Raw genomic sequence first — 19,434 nt, forward strand, 5'->3', positions numbered from 1 at the left:
GGGCTGCAGCAGGGCTGGGGCGGCCGATGCAGATGAGGTTTGGTCAGGCAGCTCTCGGGGGCACTGGGCTCTCACCCCACAGCAAGGGAGTGGCCCTGGTCACTGGGTTGATTTGGAGACCAGACGTGACCCTGCCCAGCTCGGGGGGGGCAGCAGCCGCAGGGCTCGGGGCTGGGGAAGGCAGGAGCAGCTCAGACACTCAGTAGTCTGCAGGGGGACGGGCACAGAGGAGGGGGCGTCTCCCCTCAGTCCCACTCGGGCACTGACCTTCAACAGCACTCGAACACCATCCGTCCAGATCCACTGAACCTGGCAGCGCTCAGCTCCCCCCAGCGCATGGTATACACTAATCTATACATGCCTGACTGTATATTATATATAAATAGACTTTGCTTTAAGGAACTATAGGTTTTTTTCTTCCCTCAAAAACAGAAAAGGGTCAGTCCAAACCAGTAGAAAAGCCGGGGCTCCCCAGCTCTCACCTCTGCACCAGAGGACGTGACTCCACAGCGGCCAAGCATCGCCTGGAGAGCCCAGGGGGCTTTCAGAAGTCTGGGAAAGGGCCGCTGAACTGGATCACGCTCTGGCGCTCCTGGGGAAGCATGTTCTCCTGGGGGGCCCCGTTCAACGTCCTCAGCATGTCCTCCAGGACCTCTCTAAAGTTGATATTCCCATCCTGCTGGACAAAATCTTCCTGCTGCTGCTGCAGTGCCTGCAAAGGCGCCGGGTGAAGCAGAGGCAGGGGCTCGTGCAGCGCGGAGCTCAGAGGCGCGCTCCCCTCCAGGATGGGTGCTGGGCTCTTGAAGGCTGAGGGGTGGCTGAAGCCGAAGGGCACCCCGTGCTGCTGGTTGGGCTGGAGCACAGGCTCCGAGGGGAAGCAGAGCATGCCGGGCTCCGGGTTCATCACCATGTCGGGAACGCTGTTGCTGGGTGGGCTGTAGGTCAAATCCAGGATCTCGTCCTGGTGCAGCGTGTGGCGGGGCAGGGGCAGCCCGGGCGCCGTCTGCGTGAGGTCCAGGGGCTGCGGCAGGATGTGCAGCGGCAGCGAGAACTGCAGGCTCTGCTCTTGGGCCTGCAGGAGTTGGTTGTGCTTTCGCTTCACGTTCTCGTCCATCTGCTTCAGCTCCTCCAGCACCTTGCGGACACAGCTCTCAGGGATCTTTATACCTAAGGGAGGAACACGCATCAGTCCCCACCGTGCTGTGGGAAGTGATGGGGCGCAGGGCTGCAACCAGAGCAGAAACGGCTCCACAGCAGGTTCATGGCAGGCAGCAACAGCACCGCTTCACACAGGCACGGAGGGGACAGCTCAGAGCTCACACGCTCTGCCCGGTGCCCAGACACACGTCAGGGCAGCCCCAGCTCCCCTCCTCCCCATGGGGTCACTTAAGCAGTGGGTGTTTCCAGGCTGGGACAGCCCTGTTTAGGAAGGGAATTTGGGCACTGGTCAGCTTGATCCCTTCCTCCTCCTCCTCCTAAAATCCCCTGCTCCCCTTCCCAGCATTTCACCCACCGACTTGTTTCTTCTTCTCCTTGGTCTTGAGGCGGACGATCTGCAGGTAGCTGCTGTTGGTGACATCTGCCATGATGCTGGCGATCTTGCTCCAGACACGCAGCAGGGCCCCGCACAGCATGTAGTAGTGGCGCAGGCGCATGCCCTGGAAGCACTCCTTGCCCTCCTGGATCAGCTTGCAGCTCCTGTTCCTTCAGTTCGAACGGGAGAAACCCACCCAGATCAGCACAGGCTCCCACGGCAGAGCGAGATCCCCCCATGGCAGAGCGGGATCCCCCCATGGCAGAGCAGGATCCCCCCACGGCAGAGCGGGATCCCCCCATGGCAGAGCGGGATCCCCAGCGCGGTCCTTCCCTTGCCAGGGACCCTGTCCCCAGCACCAGCTTTGCCTTGGGCAGGGCAGGGGAGGGGCAGGGGCTGCGGGGGTCTTACCAGACGGCATGGTTGCAGTTCTTCAAGGAGAAGTGGTAACTGTTCTCCCAGTGCTCCTTGGCTTCCTCGGGCAGCACCTGCAGAAGCAGCACACAGCGATAGAGACCTTCCACTGCTCAACATGTAGCTGAGACTTCAACTCCAGGGCTGGGAGTCAGAACATGCGGATGCTACCGTAGTCTCTGCCCAGCCGACAATAGAGCTAGGAGGAGCTGTGCAGGGGCTGCAGTGGTGTCTGTCCAAAGGCAGCCCTGCCCACAGAAAAGCTTTTCCCTCTGCTCACACTGAAGGGCTGCAGTTCCCACCTACCCGCCGGTACTTCTTCTGCAGACTGTCCAGGCTCTCAGGCTGGCTTTGCTTCCCAATATTTGGTTTGTAGAGTATGAAGTTCTTCCCGCGGCTCTGCTCGGCCAGCAGACACGTGTGTTTGGAGCCTCGCATCTGTCGGGGCAGAGCTGATGGTTACACTCCCAGCCTCAATCCCCAAAGCCAGATTTCTCTAAAATAAGCCCCTTCCTTCCAGGTGGTGGTTCCTGGAAGCATCTCCCAGACCCCAGCAAGAGGTCAGCACAGAGCTCTGACAGCCATGGGGGGATCTTCTCCCGCTGGAGACACCCTCCAAACTGAGCTGTACCCTGGCAGAGCCCAGGGATCTACCTTGTAGGAGAGATAAAACCCATCGAAGGATCCTGTCAGTTTGAGTGACTTCTCATAGGCTTCCTCCCACTTCAAGCCTCTGTCGACACTGATCTAAACAGGGACAAACAGAGGGATGTGAGACTGCAGGGGACAGGATGAGTGCATCAGTGTCTGCCTCACTGATCACACCCCCAACACAAACTCGGTGCTGCTGCCTCTCTGTGTAATTCCCAGCACCAGTCACTTGCCTACGACCAAGGCAGATGCGACACATACAAGACACAAAGCCACAGGGCACTGGGGGGAACCCAGCGGCTCTCAGACCCAGACTGGGAAGCACTGGAGAAGACTGGATTGCAGAGAGAGCTGTGCAGGTGCCTACCTTATAAAACACGACCTGCCCGTCCTGCGGGTGCCCAGGGGTCAGGAACACCTCCTTGCTCTCCTCGTAGATCTCATCCACTCCCGGGGCTAAATCTGTAGGAGCAGGAAAGACGGTGGTAAGGTACACCACCTTCCCGTACCACCGCCTCTCCCTGCAGGAGTCTCAAGATCCATGCTGCGTGGGGACACCGCAGTGCCCGAGATGGCCAGGGAACAGTCACCAGTCAACACAGGGAGGAGCACAGAACCTCAGGGGTGCAGGAGGGAGGGGTCTGGCCACCCCTTTCTCCGTACCTAGGATGCCCATGTCGTATTTGCCTTCCTTCTTGTCCTTTTCAATCAGATAGTCAAAGGTGTCAGAAAAGTACTGGAAAAGCATGTTCTGCTTGTCCACCTCCAGACCCAGGATGCGGTTCAGGAACTTGGTGATGGAGCAGTCTGCAAGAGCACAGCGGGTCAGGAAACACGGCACAGCTGGGCACAGAGCTCACCAGCACGCTCCCAAAGAGCCACCCCACAAGGCACCATGTCCCTTCCCAACAGCAGCGCAGCACTAACACACGCGAGAGCAGCACAGCACTAACACACAAGCACAGCCCAAGGCTGTAGTCAGCTGCTGCAGGGAATGTGACTTCAAGCATGGGCTGGTCCCTGCAGGACCCTTCCCTCAAAGAAAATCCTGCCCCAGCTGCACAGCAACCCCTCGGGGCTGTGCTCCCACACAGACGGACTGGGTGGGCCATGACACCCCCACCTCTTTCATTTCTCCCCTACTTTAGGCAGAAAAAACCTGATACATACCCTTCTCCACAGAGACAGTGCCATACTTCATCTGATTGCAGCAGATCCCCACGGAGACGAGCCCCTGCTTCATTTCTGGAATGGCAGAAGACAGCTCATGGGTTTGAGGGTTCAGGCTCCCCTCAGCAGTCCTGCAGGGCTGAATTCCCCCAAGCTACATCCATTATGTCACACTAAGTCTCTCCCAGATCCTTTCCCCCCATGCCTGGCAGGGGGATGCACATCTGGGTGACCAATGGCCCTGCTCACTACGGAGCTGCTAACCCAGTGCTGCCGTTCCATCTCTGAGCTTCTGCTCGGTTCTTCAAGCATCCCGAATGTGAGACAGACCCAGACAGCAAGACACAGCAGAAACTGCAGAGCTGATCATGTTCTTACCATGGAAAAATGCAGCCTCCCCTCTGTCGTAGCTCTTGGGCACAGGAACTCTGTTCTCCGTGTGGTTGAGGATGGTGGAGAGGACTCTGTCCAGTGCTTTAGCCCCGTACTGCAGGAGGAAACAAGAGTTGGGCACGGGACCAATCCACATGGGCAGCCCAGCTGTGGGCTGAGCATCACAATCCTGCTGGCCCTGCAGAGAAAGCCACTGCCCCCAGGAAAGGCTGCGGACCTGGTGGCTGTGCCAGGGGGGAGCTGTGTGCCAGAGGCCTCCCCATCCCAGAGGACCAGAGCATGGGAACCTGCACGGATGCACTCCAGCTCCAGCTCCCCTGGGGACAGAGGCCCAGTGCCCTTCCCAGCTCCCCAAGGGAGCACAGTCCCTGGTGGTCAGCCACACGATGCCGATGACTGGCTCGGTTCTGGGTGCTGTACGCGGGGTGCAGGCGGGGAGCTGGGTGCTAGGCCAGATCCTGCCTGCAGATGCCAGCAATGGTCTTCCTGGCTCCAGCTCTCACCTAAGGCACTTGCAAACTACCAACCCTCCCTGCCCCAGGAGATCAGCCCTGCGTTACCTTATTCTCAAAGTTGTACTTGCTGAGGTCTCGGGACTCCGTGGCCCGGCGGTCTCCGTGAGTTAAAGCGCCCTAGGAAGACCAAGTAGAAAGCTCTTACTTTCAGCTGCTGCAGAACCCCAGGGAAGGATGGGCAGAGAGGCCAGGACAAGACCTGTGGGGAGGCAGCGTTCCTCTGGAATACTGAGACTTTACCAAAGTATTTGGTGATTTATCGGAAGTGGAGAAAAATGAAACAGAGACCAGTTAATTATTCCATCAATTATTTCACCAGCTTTCTGGAAACAGATGGGTGTGTGCTCCTGTAACAGTGGGGGAATTCCAGCATCTGGAATTGGGTTCTGCTTCCTTGAAATTCCTCCCGATGCTGTGGTTACGTATTCTTCACTTCCTTTCCCAAACCCCAGGATGCTGAAAGCTTTCTGCATTCTGCAACTGCGACGCCTTCAGCCAGGGGTGATGCAATCCCCTGTACGTTACAGTGGCCATGCCAGGGGGAAGACCGAAACGGGAGCTCTTCAGAGACCACTGGAACTGAGATGTTAACCTCTGCTGGGGGCGCTTACCAAGCTCTCCAGACGTTTTGCCACGATGGATGCAAACCTCCTCTCCCCGGCCAGCTCCGATATAAGGAACACATACTCTGGAGCGTAAACCTGGTTTGATCGGTGCGTTCGACCTATGGGGACACAAGAACAGTGGTGAAAGGAGGGGTTGGTACAGGCCGTCTGCGACGGGAGCAGGTGAGAGCCAGAACAACTGCCCATGTCATGGCTGGTTTTCAAAGGGGAAAAAGGACAATGAGAACAAACATCGGAGCCCTGTGCTCTGCAGGGTGCCGCATCTCAGAAGCTGAACACAGCCACAGCTGCAGCACGAGTCCGGCTCAGGCGGCCACACGCACCTTTCCTTCCCAGGGCTGCCCCAGGCCTCATGATCTGAATCACACCCAGGGGACAGGGACAGTGACCAGGAGCACTAAACTCTCACCAAACTGCTGTATGGCCCGGTCTGCGCTCCAGGGCAACTCCAGTGTCATGTGGACACGGCGCTTCTGGTTCTTCACCCGTCTGTCTGCTTGGAGAGAGATACCCGAGCTGGAGGCCTCGGAGATTATTGCTACAAGCTACAGGAGAGAGACAAGGAAGAAAGTGGAGTGAGATTCCTGGACATCTGCAAAACTGCTTCAAGAAACAGCCCAAAGTGCAACTTCCCAGCCCGTGAAGTGACCCAGGGATCCTCATCCTCTCCCCACAGGTCCAACAGACAGAAAGCTGCAGAGCCCTATTGGCCTGAGGCTGGCAGGGCACAAGCATGCAAAAGGACCCTCCCTTTCCCTCCCCTCTCAGTGTACCCACTCCTGTGCAGGTTTGGAGGTTTCCTTGGCTCAAACCCCACTCACCTTCTCCCCTTTCATGAAGCGCTCCTTCTCCTTCAGGTTGACGTGGTCTATGGAGAGGCCTTGCTCTGCACGAGACTCAAACACGACGGATCCGTCCGGTCTGCAAACAACCCGGCCCTTCCGCCCCGTCATCTGCACACACCACACAGGAGAGAGGCTGTCAGAGGGGAGAGCCCTGCATGGTACGGCGAGTCAGTTTAGAAACCCAATTCTCAACAGCTTTTTCAGACTGCAAGGAAGGAGAGGAAACCCTCTTCAGGCAGGAACTCCCTTTGCTGGCCCCTTTCCTGTCTCCCCACGTCACCAAAATACACTCCCAATTGTGAGAAGTACCTCAGCCACGTGCTCCGGGCCCCCAAAGTGATTGATGAGCTCATCCAAGGTATTGAGAGGTAGCTCTTTGCCCAGTGCTTTTACTTTTGCTAGGAGGTCCTGCTTCATCTTCTCCACGTGTTCTAGTTCTCTCAGGCCATGCATCTCCTGAAAATTATCTGGAACACAACATGCAAAAGTTTAGAGTTCCCTGGTAACTGCAAATCAGAGAGGGAAAAAAGCCATCCCAAAGGGTTGCTGGGGGCACTTTCTGATGAGAGACAAAGACACCTCGACTTTAACTAACACTGCTGAGCTCAGGGAATTCTCTCCGTGCTTCCCCCTGTTCTGGTGGGGAAAGGAGCACGCGGGTCCTTCCTGCTCACTGACCGCAGCAGATTAACATGAATCAACCTCACACGGCCACTTTGACCGTTGCAGGATAAAACCTGAACAGGCTCATGAGGCTGTGCCAAGCACAGGAGCTTCACTGCTTCAAGACGACACTAAGAGTCTCCTTTTATCAGCTCAGTGCTTCTGCAGTGCCCTGAGCTGGGCTGTCCCCAGAAGGGTCCCCTCTGCTCCGCCGCTGTCTGTGCCTGCAGGGCGCTGGGGTGCGAGGCTGTCTCCAGCCACTCCCCTGCACCGGGTGCTCTGCAGAACCAAGTGACCCCGGTTCCCAGCTCCCCCGACAAGGAAGGAGCCAGCCCCGTGCTCTTGCTCTTACTTCTGGGCTCGGCTGTGAAGCCATTGTAGGTGTGCTCCACGAAGATGACATCGTCCGTCTCAAACACGGACTCCGGGGAGGAGTTGAAGTCGCTGTCGAGCCCCATGTCGGAGTCAGTGCTGCTGTCGTCGCTGATCTTGATGACACCCGCGGGGTCACACACGCCCTTCAGAGACTTGGCGCAGCGGCCCCTTGGCTTCCCTGCGGGAGAGAGCGAGCGGCGTCAGGGGAGAGGCCCCAGCCCTGAGCATCAGCACAGAACAGCGAGTGCCAGCTCAGACAGAGCAGGAGAAATCACAAAACAGCCGAGATTGCCCCAAACGAAAGGCTGATCTTGGAAAGACAGAGCCTCTTGTGGGGGCAGTTAGGAAGGGAAGGCAGGGAGGGAGAGAAAGGAAGAGAGAGAAAGGAAGAACAAGGCAACCTCGACCAGGGTTGCAGCAAGCTGCACAAGTTAGGATGCACACACAGCCAGCTCCAAGCAGCAATGACTCCTCACGGGAGGGGTTGCCAGGTTTGGCTGCCTCCAGAAGATGCCAGCATTATGGGACACTGTTCACCTCCAAGCACGCTAAGACAAGCCCTTGCTGCGTGAGAGGGTTCCCAAAGCAGCGTGCACAGGCTGCTCTGCCACTGCAGCCAGTCAGGACAACCTCCACAATCTGCCACTGCTGCTGTCCCCATCCTCCCCAGCCCCACATCCCACTGCAGGAGAAACCCCAAAACTCTCCTTACCTGCAGCCACAGCCAATAATTTGGCAGGGAAGTGATTATTTTTATTTCCCCCCCAGGACACTGGCCATGCTATAAGTAAGGGGTAGTGGAGAACCCCTCCTCGCTGCAAGAGGGCTCCAGCTGCGCAGGCAGGGTCCTGTGCTCTGTCCCCAGCCCGGGCCAGGAAGGGAGAGGGCAGAGCTGTGGGCAAGTCGTGGAGGAGAGGGCCTGCGCTGGGGAAGTGGGTTAGGGGGAGGAGAAGTGGATGAGCTCGAGCTGCATCCTCCGGATGAGCGAGAGTGATGGGAGATGCGCGGGAGGGCAAACCGAAACCAGGGCAGAGCAGCAAAAAGCATGGAGGAGGGAAAAGGGAAAAAGGAAAAGAAAAAGCTGAGTGCTGGGGTGAAGCAGCAAGGCAGGAGGTCAGATGCTGGGCAGTGGAGTGTGCTCTTACGTTTTCTTTTAATGCCAGTTCCTTTTTCTCTCTTTCTTTTGGTTGAAGGAAAGTGCTTCTGAATTAGTGATAGAAAGACGCCTCTGAAAGTAAGATGCAAAATTTATTCTAGCTACCAGGAGCAGGAACACGTGCCAGTTATCATGTAGCAATGTGCATTGAGACAGCACCACATTTCATGAAAGAGGGGTACATCCTGCACCACAACCACTAGCGCGGGAGCAGCCACTGGTACGGGGTGGCTCTCCAGAATGACAGCACTGGGACTGAGCATGTGTCACCAAAGGGCTCTGCCATGGGGTGTGGGCGATACGGGGGTGCTGAGGGACGGCAAAGCACCGCAACGCTGGGAAAACCAGTCCCTGCCGTGGGCTCCCTGTTCAGGGAGACGCTGCAGCAGAAGCAGAGCAGACCCTAGGCTCTGCGCTGCCGCCTGTCATGCCAAAGTTATGGACCTTTATAGAGCAACTAAGAGTGTTTTAGATGGGAAATGCTATACTGGGAAGCTGTTGGATCACTGGTGAAAAATCCAGTAAGTCCCAGTGCCCCAGCCCCTCTCCGTGTTCCAACAGCAGCCACCAGTGCTGTCCAACAAGCGAGCTCCAGGTCCTCTGAGTAACGGGACATGGGCCTGCTTGCCATGAAACAGAGCAAAGTGACAAAACACCGATACGTAGTGTTTCAGGTGAATGGAACAACTCAGAAGAGGTGGGAAACAAACGTTTCTGTGGGCTGTTCTGCAAATAAAAGAGCAAATGCTTAAATGCTGATCATGTTGGGTGGGGACGAAGCCCCGGTGCAATGAAAAGGCAGCGCCAAATGAGCTCGGGTTGGAAAAAAACCAAAACGTTGGAAGCAGCAGCTGAGAGGGATGGAGATGACAACTCGCCTGTGGGAGAAACAGGGAGTGTGGGGAGGCGGGAAGGGGGCTCCAAGACCCCTGGTGCGAGGGGCTGAGGGAGGCAGAGCCCTGTGCTGGCTGCTGAGTGACTTCAACTGCATCGTACCAGGGATTGCCCTTTTGTCCTGGGTGCTGGGCTCACCCGGGCTCAAAATGCAAAATCTCTCAGGACTGGAGCCTCCCTGCCATCAAACCTCGCTCCTTTTCCCAGCATTTGCACTCCCTGTGAACCAGCCTGCTTGCCCTGGCAGTCACTCCCTGAACAATCTGTTTATTTTTAACCCATTTCTCGGCACCCTCTCAACAACTGCTTCTTCCCGGCACGCTCCCCTCAAGAAATCCCCAGAAGTGCCGTAAACCCCAGACGCCGCAGTCGGAGGCTCAGCAGATGCCAGGGACACTCCATGATCTCACCAGTCTGCTGGACAAAGAGTTCCTGCCCCCACAATGGGGATTGAGGCGGGGAGGGTTCATGCTCGCTGACAGACCCCTGCTCCTTTGATGGCTGAACCAGGCTCAAAGGGACCATGCAGTCTCCTATAGACCCAATTCCTCTGAATTCTGTGATGCAGCAGCCAGTCCAAGAGACAAAACCAATCCAGGCAGCTGCTAGACTTGCCCTGCATGCTGTCAACCTGGAATTTGTTTTTCAGGAATGGACTGGAGACAGCGGAGTGACACAGACCAACACAGCCCCTCCATTAATACAAAAAATAGGAAAGCTGTGCCTAAACCCGACACTTACTGTCTCTGCACCTCTCATTGCATTAACAGTCACTTCAAAAGAAACCTGTAACAGCCCTGCCACCTGCAGAACAGAGGGAATGCAGCTCAACCCCATGTCCCAGGGTTTTGACACCCATCATGCAGGAACAGCCACGTTCAAGGGATGGGCTGGTATTTTGGAAGCTGCAGAAATGTGGGGGAGCACAGGCCTCACTCTGCCAGAAGGGCAGCAGGAGTCCAGCTGCTGCCTTCACTTCAGGCACAACCAGTTCACCTCTAGCTGGGAGCAAAGGCAGCGCAACCATGACACTGCAGAACCTGGCAATCAAATGTGTCCTGCCTCGAACACTGCCCCCTGGACCTCTCCTTCCTCTCACTGCTCCAGCAATGCTGTTTCTCATCACCACTTCAGCCCTTGTCTGAGGTTCTCTTGCTCGTTTCTTCCTTGTCGACAGCCCCATCTTCCAGAGCCAGACCCGCACAAACCACACCTGAGCTCACACTTCTGGCCCTCCTGACCCTGCCAATCCTCTGGTGTGTGTGCAGTGCAGGATCAGGCTGTTCATGCAAGCCTGGACCACGGGAGATTTCAACACCCAGGATCAAGCTCATGAGGGCCCACTGAAGAAACAGCACCTCAAAGACCAAGCTAAGCATCCTATCCTTTACAGCTTGGACAGGGTGAAATGTTATTCAACTACATTTCAAGAACTGGGAGTGATAAGCAGCCGTAGGGCAGGACTCTCACCAGCAACCTCCAGCCTCCCACCCACCCCAGCAGCAAAGCAGGGATTTTAACTCACTCTGCAGCAGAGACAAAGCAATTCAAATGCCCGTCGTTCTCATCCAGGACCTCTCTGGTGCGAGCCTCCCCGGTGGACTGCAGGCCGATGACAATGCACTGCAGGAAGACACAGGGGACAGCACAGCCGGCGTCAGGGAGGGTCGTACGGCGTCAGGACAAACAGCCACAGCTCAGGGCATTTCACAGCGGCACTGGGCAGTCCCAGGTCCTTGGACCCTGCCCCAGTATTTGCTGGGCTCCCGATGAGAAACATCTCAACGCATTCAGCATCCAACACCACAGCCCTGCTCACACTAGAGAGGATGACTCTGATACAGAAGCTGACTTCACTCAGGAGTTTCTAAAATTTCCAAGTTGCATCCAGATGGACACAAGGACAGGGCTGTGCTAGAGGTGAAGGATCTGGTACCTCCTCTAGCTTGAACGTGACCCAAAATACCCTCTTAGAGAAGCCTGCCCACATCTACCACAAACGAACAGTGGACAATGCTTCAGAAGACAAGGCCACATTAACTCCCCAGGACCATTTACCATGAATGTTCTCAGAAACTCAGACACTGCACTTCATTCTAGTTAATCTGGAAAGAAATTCAGCCTTCTAGAGGTTTGAAATTGCTTTCAAGCCAAGCTGAACAATAATTAACTCCTTCTGGTTGCAGACTACAAAAGAAATCACGTGTAACGCAATACCGATGGCCGCTGCCACCACGTGAGGCTCTGTACCGCACCTTGTCCTTCGCCAGCTCCTCCCTGGCAAGCTCGACGAGTCGCCGGACCTTAGCAGCAATGCAGAGATACTTGAAGAAGCGCTGGTGAGCCGACCAGAACTGGCCCCACAGTGACTTCCGAGACTCCAGGCCGATCCAGTCGGCCGCCTGCTGGAACACGGTCAAGGCCTCTGCCCACTGCAGACAACGCCGAGAAAGCCCGAGTTAATATCATGGGTTTCATTTTCACTGCAGCTGTGCAGGAGGTTATCGGAACAGCCTGGGTTTGATGATCTGATTTAACATCAGTGTTTGTGTCACTGTGTTGTGTTGGGCTGAATGAACAGTCTGGTCATTCTTTCTTTCTGTGCTAGCACAGCGTTACGAGATCTGGTTTGCAAATATGGAACTTTTAAATAGAAGCAAAAACCATAAGATTCTTTTTGTAAAAAAACAAATTACATTTTGTAAGCTGAGCGTGTGTGCCCCTTTTTTTTCTTATAAATGTGGCCTTAGCCACGTTCAGGGTCCTCACACCCTCCCGCATAACAAGTGGCCATGCCCAAAGAACAGTTAAACACCAGCGTCCCCAGTGCAGCAGGACCAGCTCACCAACTTGGCTGCCTTGTCGTAGACAATCCTGTACTGCTGGTCCAGCGGGATCTCCTCGATTCGGAAGGTGACTCCAGTGAAACTGAGCTGCCTGGCAATGTACATCCCACTGACCTTCATGTCCATCGCCACGATCTCCATTGCACCAACTCCCCTGGGGAAGAGGATGTGGTGAAACCCCTTCCTCTGTGCAGAGCCACCACCTCCCGGCTCCAGCTGCCCCCAGGCACCGTTCTCAGGCATCGCAGCCACCTCCCAAAGGCTGCCACAGTATGAGCCACATGAAAAGGGATGCTGGACATGACTTACCTCTTCTCAATCGCATGCAGGAACTCATCAAAAGCTCTGAAAGGGGTGCCCTCCCCCCAGATGCCCAGGCGGCTCATGTAAATCATGTTTTTTGGCTCAGAGGCACCTGTGTGAACAGAATTCACTGTCAGCAAAACCACAGCAGTTGTGAATAGTTCTGACTTGAGTAAAGTGAACTCTTAAGAGGACGCTCATTTGCCATCATGCCTCAGGAGACCCAGGGATCTCTCCACACATTGCCCTCCACACACGAAGTGGACAAGCACCATCATACAGCTGAACAGCCACCCAGGAACAAGTCAGACTGGAGAGAAATCAGTCTGACTTCTCAAAAAGTCCCAAGCAACAGGGGGTGATGGGGTTCAGGGCAGGTATGAGTGCCCCAGGCTCCCCTCCAGCATCACAGGACCATTCACCTCTTCTTGCACGGACACGTACTCAGTGCAGGCACCCACACCTCAAGGGCACCCTCGGATCAGAGGTGACAGCGACTGCTGACGCACAGCGCCCACACGACGTGAGGGACACTTACCTGTGGCACTGGCATAAACAACCCTTGCTCGAGGCAGCTTGTTCTGCAGGTCCAGCACTGCTTTGCCCATTTTAGTAGAGCTGGCGTTTTTGGCTTTGTGGCATTCATCAAACACAATCTGGAAGGGAATGTCAGTTAAGGAGAAAGGATCTATTTCAATCACGAGGATGGGAGCAGACAGAAAACATAACCCAGCCTCTTCCAACCGCCTCAACAACCAGGCCCAGAATCAGTGGCACCGACTCAGCCCCACACCACAGGAAATCTCTTGGTTCTGTCCAGTCCACTGCTCCTCAGGGCCCTCCCTCTCCCTTCACGTTCAAAGTGTGTTGTGTCTTGTATTGCTGAGGGAGAAGAATGCTGAAAAGGTTCATCCCAGCTGCTTCTTCCCCTCCTCCCGTTAACGCTGCAGCCTGTGGAGGAGGAGAGAGGAGCAGAGCGTGGAGGGGATGCTGTGCCTCCAGCATTTAAACAGCTACCATGGGCACCAGGCTGCTCGGCACAGCTGCTCCCAGTGACTTCCAATGGCCCCAAGCTCTTTGTTCCCTGGTGGAATACAGTCACAACCACGCAATTCCTCTCTCTTCAGTTTGTTGGTTTTTTTAAAAGGATACAACTCCATCAAAATTTTCCCTGCACCAGTCCAAAATCTGTTTTAAGCGCGTCCTGTGCTGCCCGCCTGCCTGGCTTTCACCGATCAGCGCAGAGTAAGTGGCAAAGAGGACTCCTTCTGAGGTAGCTGTGTCGCCATATTTAATCTGCAAAGGAAAGACAGAGCATACGTGTCATGATGCGCGTCCCCGGTGCGGTCCACCCATCCCCTGCCCACAGCCGAATCCCCAGTGGTGCTGTGACTACAGAACACGCGGCCCTGCCTCAGCGAACAAAACCCAACCCAAGAGCAGAGCAGACAGAAGGCTGTTGGTAGCTGATGTCTTCAGCCCTTCGATTTGGCACCGATACGGCAATGACAGGGACTGTAAATGTCTGGACGAGTTCCACCAGCCAATGTGCCAGCACATCTGGACACACCGAAATGGGGAGACCACGCTAGGACTTCCATTTTACAGCCAAGTGAAGCCGCTTCGTTTATTTAAGCAACCATTTAGAATGTTTAATTGTTTTGAACCCTCCCATCTGATTTAATTACTTCTAGAAAACAGCTTTCTCTTTGACAAGGTGAGATTGTTGCCTGTCTTACTGTCATGGGGCCCACCTGTAATGAAATGACAGGTAGGGGAAAAGCCCATGGTCTCAACCTGAAGAAAGTCCCATTTAAAGCCTTTCTGGTATGAAAACAAACATCTCTTTCAGGCTTTTAATGGAGGGCATTCAGAGGTGTCAGACACATGTGGTTTCCAGTGACTTTGTAAGAGCTGGTTGTTCAACACCATTAAAAACCAGAGGAGAGTGTTGGAGTGAACTGCAGACACCAGCCTGGACAAGAGCCTAAAGCACAGCTACAGGAACCCTGTGAAGAGCCACCACACAACTGCTGGTCTTTTCTTTGGTGAAATGCTTCATCCTCATCACTGAGTAACTGGGGAAAAAGGCTGAAAACTCTCATTTGCTCAGCTGGGGGGAAATGCCCATGTGCTCAGCCATGGCACCACACGTCTGCAGTCCCTGCCCAGCACCAATCTGGGCATTTACACGCGCTCCCCTACTTGCACGCTCCAAAAAGTGCTTCCATGAAACCAGCGCTGGGAAACGTTATCCCAGGAGAGCAGAGCATGGCCCCATCCAACAGGAGCTGTTCCCTCTGCAGGGCTCTTCAGGAATGGCAAGAACGGTTCAAGGCCTGCTGTTCTCTATGCTTGCCTGGAGACACCTCTGCAGGAAACAGCTCCGTGCTGGCAGCGCGGCTCTGCAGAGCACGCAAAAATAGCAAGAGACCGGGGTGGGCAGAGCACAGCGAGATGGGAACAGGGAGCAGCTTGCTGCCTGCGCTGCACGGGGGCAGGATCGACTGCAGCTTTACGTGTTAAGGTGGATCCATCCGACTGCCCTTGGGGCTGGGTTTCCAGAACACCACCACCACTTCTCTCCCTTACCTTATTCAAAGCATGCACAGGAATGTGGGAGGCTTCGATGTCCTTCAGGTCTCTCTCAGCATCATACTTGAGATCATTGGAGACGCTGAACCTGCAATGCAAGACATGGGTCTGGTATCTCCTGAGGAGTCGGGGTGTGCACGGTGACGAACAGCTCTGACTAAAGCAGCCGTAGGTGTGCAGAGCTGTTGCATTTCCAACTGCCCACACAGCTCAGCATGGGATCCTCCAGTAGGCTCCAGTCTGTTGCTTCTGAAAAGCTGAGTGTGTTCTGCAGCAAAACCCCACTGAGGGGCTTGAGGCTGCACCCAGGAAGCCCACGAATGCCCCAAATACCCCTCTGACTTCCTCAAAGAGAGCAGGGACAGGCCTGGCACTGCACTCCAAGCAGCACATAATCTGCTATTTCATGGTGACTCACTCTCCATCACTGCTGCAGGGGAAATATTCACATTTCACAGAGAGCAAACAGGCACAAAGAGGTGGAAACGACTTACCCAAGGCCACAGCATGAGTCAGCTGCAGAGCCAACATCAGCACTAAGGAATTCCTTACTCCCAGATCCAAACTAACTCCAAGGTCTTACGGGAAAAAGAGAAAAAAATAAAACAACCAACTTACCACAGAGCTTTTTTCCTCCCTTTGAGATAATTTTCAAAGATGATGCCCGCAACTGTCCTGCCCTTTCCAACTCCAGCACCGTCCCCAATGAGGAACCCAGCTCGCTGCCCATTGGGTAATAAAACTTCATGTTGCTGCAAAATCAAGAACAGAACTGGAAATTAAACTAGATTTGCCTTGGCTAGCAGCTTTCATGTGACTTTATAAGAGCACCACTTAACCCTTTCACGTATTCCATCAACCAAGGGCATTTCCTGCTCAGATAAACAATGGCAGGAATGGTCAAGTGTCACAGCCAAGCTCATAGGAAAGGCTCCCAGGCCCCCAAAACAGAAAGCACTCCCCTCTGCAATGAAAGTTAAGGGTTGTTGCCTCTTTGGTAAACATGAGGCAAAACTCAGAAGTCCTTGGCCTCAAATAATCCTTTCAAAAGGCATTTAAAGCGCCATACGCCAATGCTTCTGACGTTTCTTCACCTATACTACAGGTTATTTTAAACCCCCCTGGAACACCTGTCCACACCAAAGTCAGTTATTCCCAGTGCAAGCCATGCAAGCTGGGCGAGTGGAGTCCCCACCTGGCAGGCGTAGATGATGGCTTCCAGCTGTAGTGCAGAGAGTGACCCTCTGTCGGCAACGGAGCGTGGCAGGGCCAGGCTGTAGGTGATGTCAGGTGGGGGGACGCTGGACAGGGTGCTTGTTTCCACCACCAGGTCAGGGTGGTGCTTCCCAATCTTGGCTAAATGACAACACAGAAACAGATAATGCAACGTCCTCGCTCCCACAGGCACCTCAAAAAGCTCTGCAGACCCCGTATTAATTGTCCATTGCCTCTGCTCAGGGACAGAGGAGACAAGCCTGACCGTTGCTCTTCATGCTGACATTCACATTGCCAGAAACAGTCACATCTCCCCCAAAAGCAAGCAACAGGAAAGTACTCTGTTAGATTAGCGCAGCACCAACAAAGATCAGTACAGCGGCAAAGATTTTCTAGAAAATCACACGCTTGGGGTGTGCCACAGCAAGCACCATACACTGTTTGCAGGAAAGTAAAGGAACACTTAATTGGGTTGGTCCATAGCGGAGTTAACAGAACTTCCCATGCTCATGTGATGGCCACACACTCACATTTTGAAGGTACATATTCTGCGTAGGTCTCCGTTTGCCCCAGCTCTTCTGTTTCTTCCTCCTCACCTTCATCCTCCTCCTCTGCAGGAGCCTGAGACTGAAAAGAAACACAGCATTGACCAAACGTTAATGATCTCATGAACTACAGACAAACGCAGTGCTACACAGTGCCAGAAATCACCACTTCAACCATCCCTGTGCAAATTCACAAACCCTGCAAACACAATTCACCCCATTTACAGACTACAGCAACATAAGGAAAATCGTCTGTGAGAGCCCACCCCGGCGCCCAGCAAGTGCTTGAGGAGCCACGTCCAGTGCCCAGTCCACACCAAGCTGGGGAAGGACGTCTGGTTTTGCAGGACAGGCCTTTACGTGATTTTTCAGAGGGGCTGGGGGCAAGCATGAATTCTGCCCCACTGTGCTCTCATCTGGCCCAGAGCAAGGGGCCCAGCCCAGCTTTAACCTCAGCAGCGTGAAGCAAAGCCGTGTAATTCCAGGAAGAGCAGCCCCTATGGACTGTAAAGAAAGCTCAAACCATTCCACCAAGGGAAAGACAGACACGGGTGGGAAGGGGCAGGGATTGTGTCTGCCTGATTTTCTTGTCCCGCTTCATCTGAGGGGAAATGGCCAGAATCGCTTCCCTCTGCACTGCAATGCAACCAAGCACCCGGTGTCAGACCCTGCTGGAGCCAACCCTCGCTCTCACCTGGTAGCTTATGAGCAGCGGTGTGTTGTGGACAGCAGGAACATGGTCACTTGAACTGTTCAATCCGGGGAAGGATCTGCTGGGGGAGAACAGCTGCAACAGAAAGGGTGCAGGTGAGAAAGCAGCCTTAGCCCTCAGCCCTGCAGCCCAGCCAGCATGAGAATATGACAGCAGTAAAGATAGCAGTGCTCTGCAACCAGACCTTACACACTAGTGTTGTCAGTGGACTTCAGTACTTTGTGAACAAAAAGCCCCAGGCAATAATTCTGGAAACAAATAATTCTTGCAAATGCCATACATGCCTTTGTCAGCACACACAGGAATAACTGACCGAGGCAAACACAGTCTTGCAAGAAGCGTCAACATTTTGGAGTCACGCTGGTGAGTCCAACCAAGAGCTCTGGGTTGGGTTTGCTAAGGGAAGAGAACCAGCACGGCTTTGGGGACCAGCAGGGAGCCTGGAGTGCAGCTGAGCAGATCCAGACAGGGCAACGGGAAAGGCTGACCAGAACTGCGACCTAAAGGACCGAGCATTAAATCAGAACAGTGACACTTCTCATCTTCTAACAAACTGCCCTTGAGGCAAGCATTCACTTAGCTATGATTTTACGGTTCTGCAGTTTTGTCTTCAGCATTAAAGCCACTGGTCAAAGCAATGAGAGAACTGCACCAGAGCGGATCCCGTGGGCCAACATCCACCAACGGCCGTCCCGAGGTCAAGGACCGTCTCCTTTACCAAGACACCAAGGGTGCCCCTCAGGGTCTCTGCGCTCCTGGGGCCACTGGTGAGGACCCCCACGACAGAGAGCGGCCAAAGGGGCTCAAACCGCACTGAGATCCCCTCCAGGCTGCACAGGGGCTGGACACCGGGTGCCAGTGCGGTGTCAGGGTTAGTGATGGCTCTGGCCCAGCAGAGCCCAAGGCCTCCCAGCTGGGCAGGCACCACCAAGGAGATCCTTGGCCTCTCTCCGCGCAAACAAAATCACGCTGGAATTTCCCAATAGCGAGCAAGGTCAAGCCAGCAGCTTAGCAGCATCCAAAGCAATCGACAGCTCCAGAGGCAGCACTTCTTCAAGTTTACAGCCTGCAAAGAGTGCCAGACTGCAGAGACCCACGCTCCACCAGCAGAAGTTAGAGATGGGAAGTTCTTAAGCATAAACACTCCAATTATTTCCTTTTTTTAAATTAAAAAAAAAAAAAGAAGAAAGAAATAAACACCCTCCATTACTGGAAGCCTGACTCAGAATTACCAGAAGGAAGCTGGATGGAACAGCTATTTTCAGTGCCAACAAATCTGGAGAGCAGGTGAAACATCTCCACCTCCAAATCTTAGCTCAGGATACAAGTTTCTTCTCAGGCAAGAGAAAGGCCTGGATCTGCGGGAATGGGAATGGCAGCAAACGCTGCTCGGTCCCAGCTATGGAAGCGGATGCGGGGCTGCTTTTGCATCACAGTCTGCAAAGTATAAATCCCCGCTTGCCCAGCTGGGCAATGTGGCTGTGGCACACAGCACCCCAGGTACTGCAAGAGAGAGACAGAGACCTGAGGCGTTTGGAGCTCTGAAAATCCCCCTGCGAGCTGAGAGTGCTGTGAGGGGTAACACAGGCGGGAGCTGCAGTGGGTGATGCACTGTCCTGCCCCAGACTGAGCCTGGACAATCTCTTCCTCTCTCCACTCTCGCTCCACTCCCACGTTGATTTTCTCCTTCCCCTATGCTACACATCTGCAAACATCAACAGAAAAGTACACGTGAGAACACTGGAGTACAAGCAGGAGAGGCTCACTCAGCTCATTCAGCCACTGACAGTTGCACAATCAAGGACTTGGTCTTACTCCACTTTTTTCCTCTCTGCATTTTTCTCCGTTTTGCCCCTCCTTGCCGTGACTCCCACGGAAAAGGAGTGGTCCCACCTGGCTGACAACTCCCCTCTGCACAGGTTCATTCCCTATGCACTGAGCCAGGGGAAGGCTGCTCATGTTTGTAAAGTGCTGGGAAAGAG

At 54.5% G+C, this 19,434-nt stretch overlaps 1 protein-coding gene across 1 annotated transcript in view; it reads right to left on the minus strand.

Annotated features, from left to right (window-relative positions):
* Window positions 1–544: 544 nt before the first annotated feature.
* SBNO2 (strawberry notch homolog 2 (Drosophila)) overlaps window positions 545–19,434 on the minus strand; it is a 42,594-nt gene continuing 23,704 nt past the window's right edge. The window contains exons 5-31 of the mRNA XM_010188986.1: window positions 17,435–17,527; window positions 16,726–16,822; window positions 16,176–16,336; window positions 15,599–15,732; window positions 14,978–15,068; window positions 13,538–13,681; window positions 12,924–13,041; window positions 12,392–12,497; window positions 12,083–12,236; window positions 11,492–11,668; window positions 10,762–10,859; window positions 8,332–8,414; window positions 7,164–7,364; window positions 6,458–6,615; window positions 6,125–6,256; window positions 5,713–5,848; window positions 5,289–5,401; window positions 4,723–4,794; window positions 4,148–4,256; window positions 3,770–3,844; window positions 3,263–3,406; window positions 2,967–3,061; window positions 2,603–2,695; window positions 2,255–2,386; window positions 1,946–2,022; window positions 1,514–1,704; window positions 545–1,167 (exon numbers count right to left, since the gene is read on the minus strand). Of these exons, the coding sequence (XP_010187288.1) occupies window positions 545–1,167; window positions 1,514–1,704; window positions 1,946–2,022; window positions 2,255–2,386; window positions 2,603–2,695; window positions 2,967–3,061; window positions 3,263–3,406; window positions 3,770–3,844; window positions 4,148–4,256; window positions 4,723–4,794; window positions 5,289–5,401; window positions 5,713–5,848; window positions 6,125–6,256; window positions 6,458–6,615; window positions 7,164–7,364; window positions 8,332–8,414; window positions 10,762–10,859; window positions 11,492–11,668; window positions 12,083–12,236; window positions 12,392–12,497; window positions 12,924–13,041; window positions 13,538–13,681; window positions 14,978–15,068; window positions 15,599–15,732; window positions 16,176–16,336; window positions 16,726–16,822; window positions 17,435–17,527 (3,807 nt within the window). The remainder of the gene's footprint in view (window positions 1,168–1,513; window positions 1,705–1,945; window positions 2,023–2,254; window positions 2,387–2,602; window positions 2,696–2,966; window positions 3,062–3,262; window positions 3,407–3,769; window positions 3,845–4,147; window positions 4,257–4,722; window positions 4,795–5,288; window positions 5,402–5,712; window positions 5,849–6,124; window positions 6,257–6,457; window positions 6,616–7,163; window positions 7,365–8,331; window positions 8,415–10,761; window positions 10,860–11,491; window positions 11,669–12,082; window positions 12,237–12,391; window positions 12,498–12,923; window positions 13,042–13,537; window positions 13,682–14,977; window positions 15,069–15,598; window positions 15,733–16,175; window positions 16,337–16,725; window positions 16,823–17,434; window positions 17,528–19,434) is intronic.

The sequence above is a fragment of the Mesitornis unicolor genome, unplaced genomic scaffold, assembly GCF_000695765.1.
Source record: "Mesitornis unicolor isolate BGI_N332 unplaced genomic scaffold, ASM69576v1 scaffold47897, whole genome shotgun sequence".
In the NCBI taxonomy this organism is placed as follows: Eukaryota; Metazoa; Chordata; class Aves; order Mesitornithiformes; family Mesitornithidae; genus Mesitornis; species Mesitornis unicolor.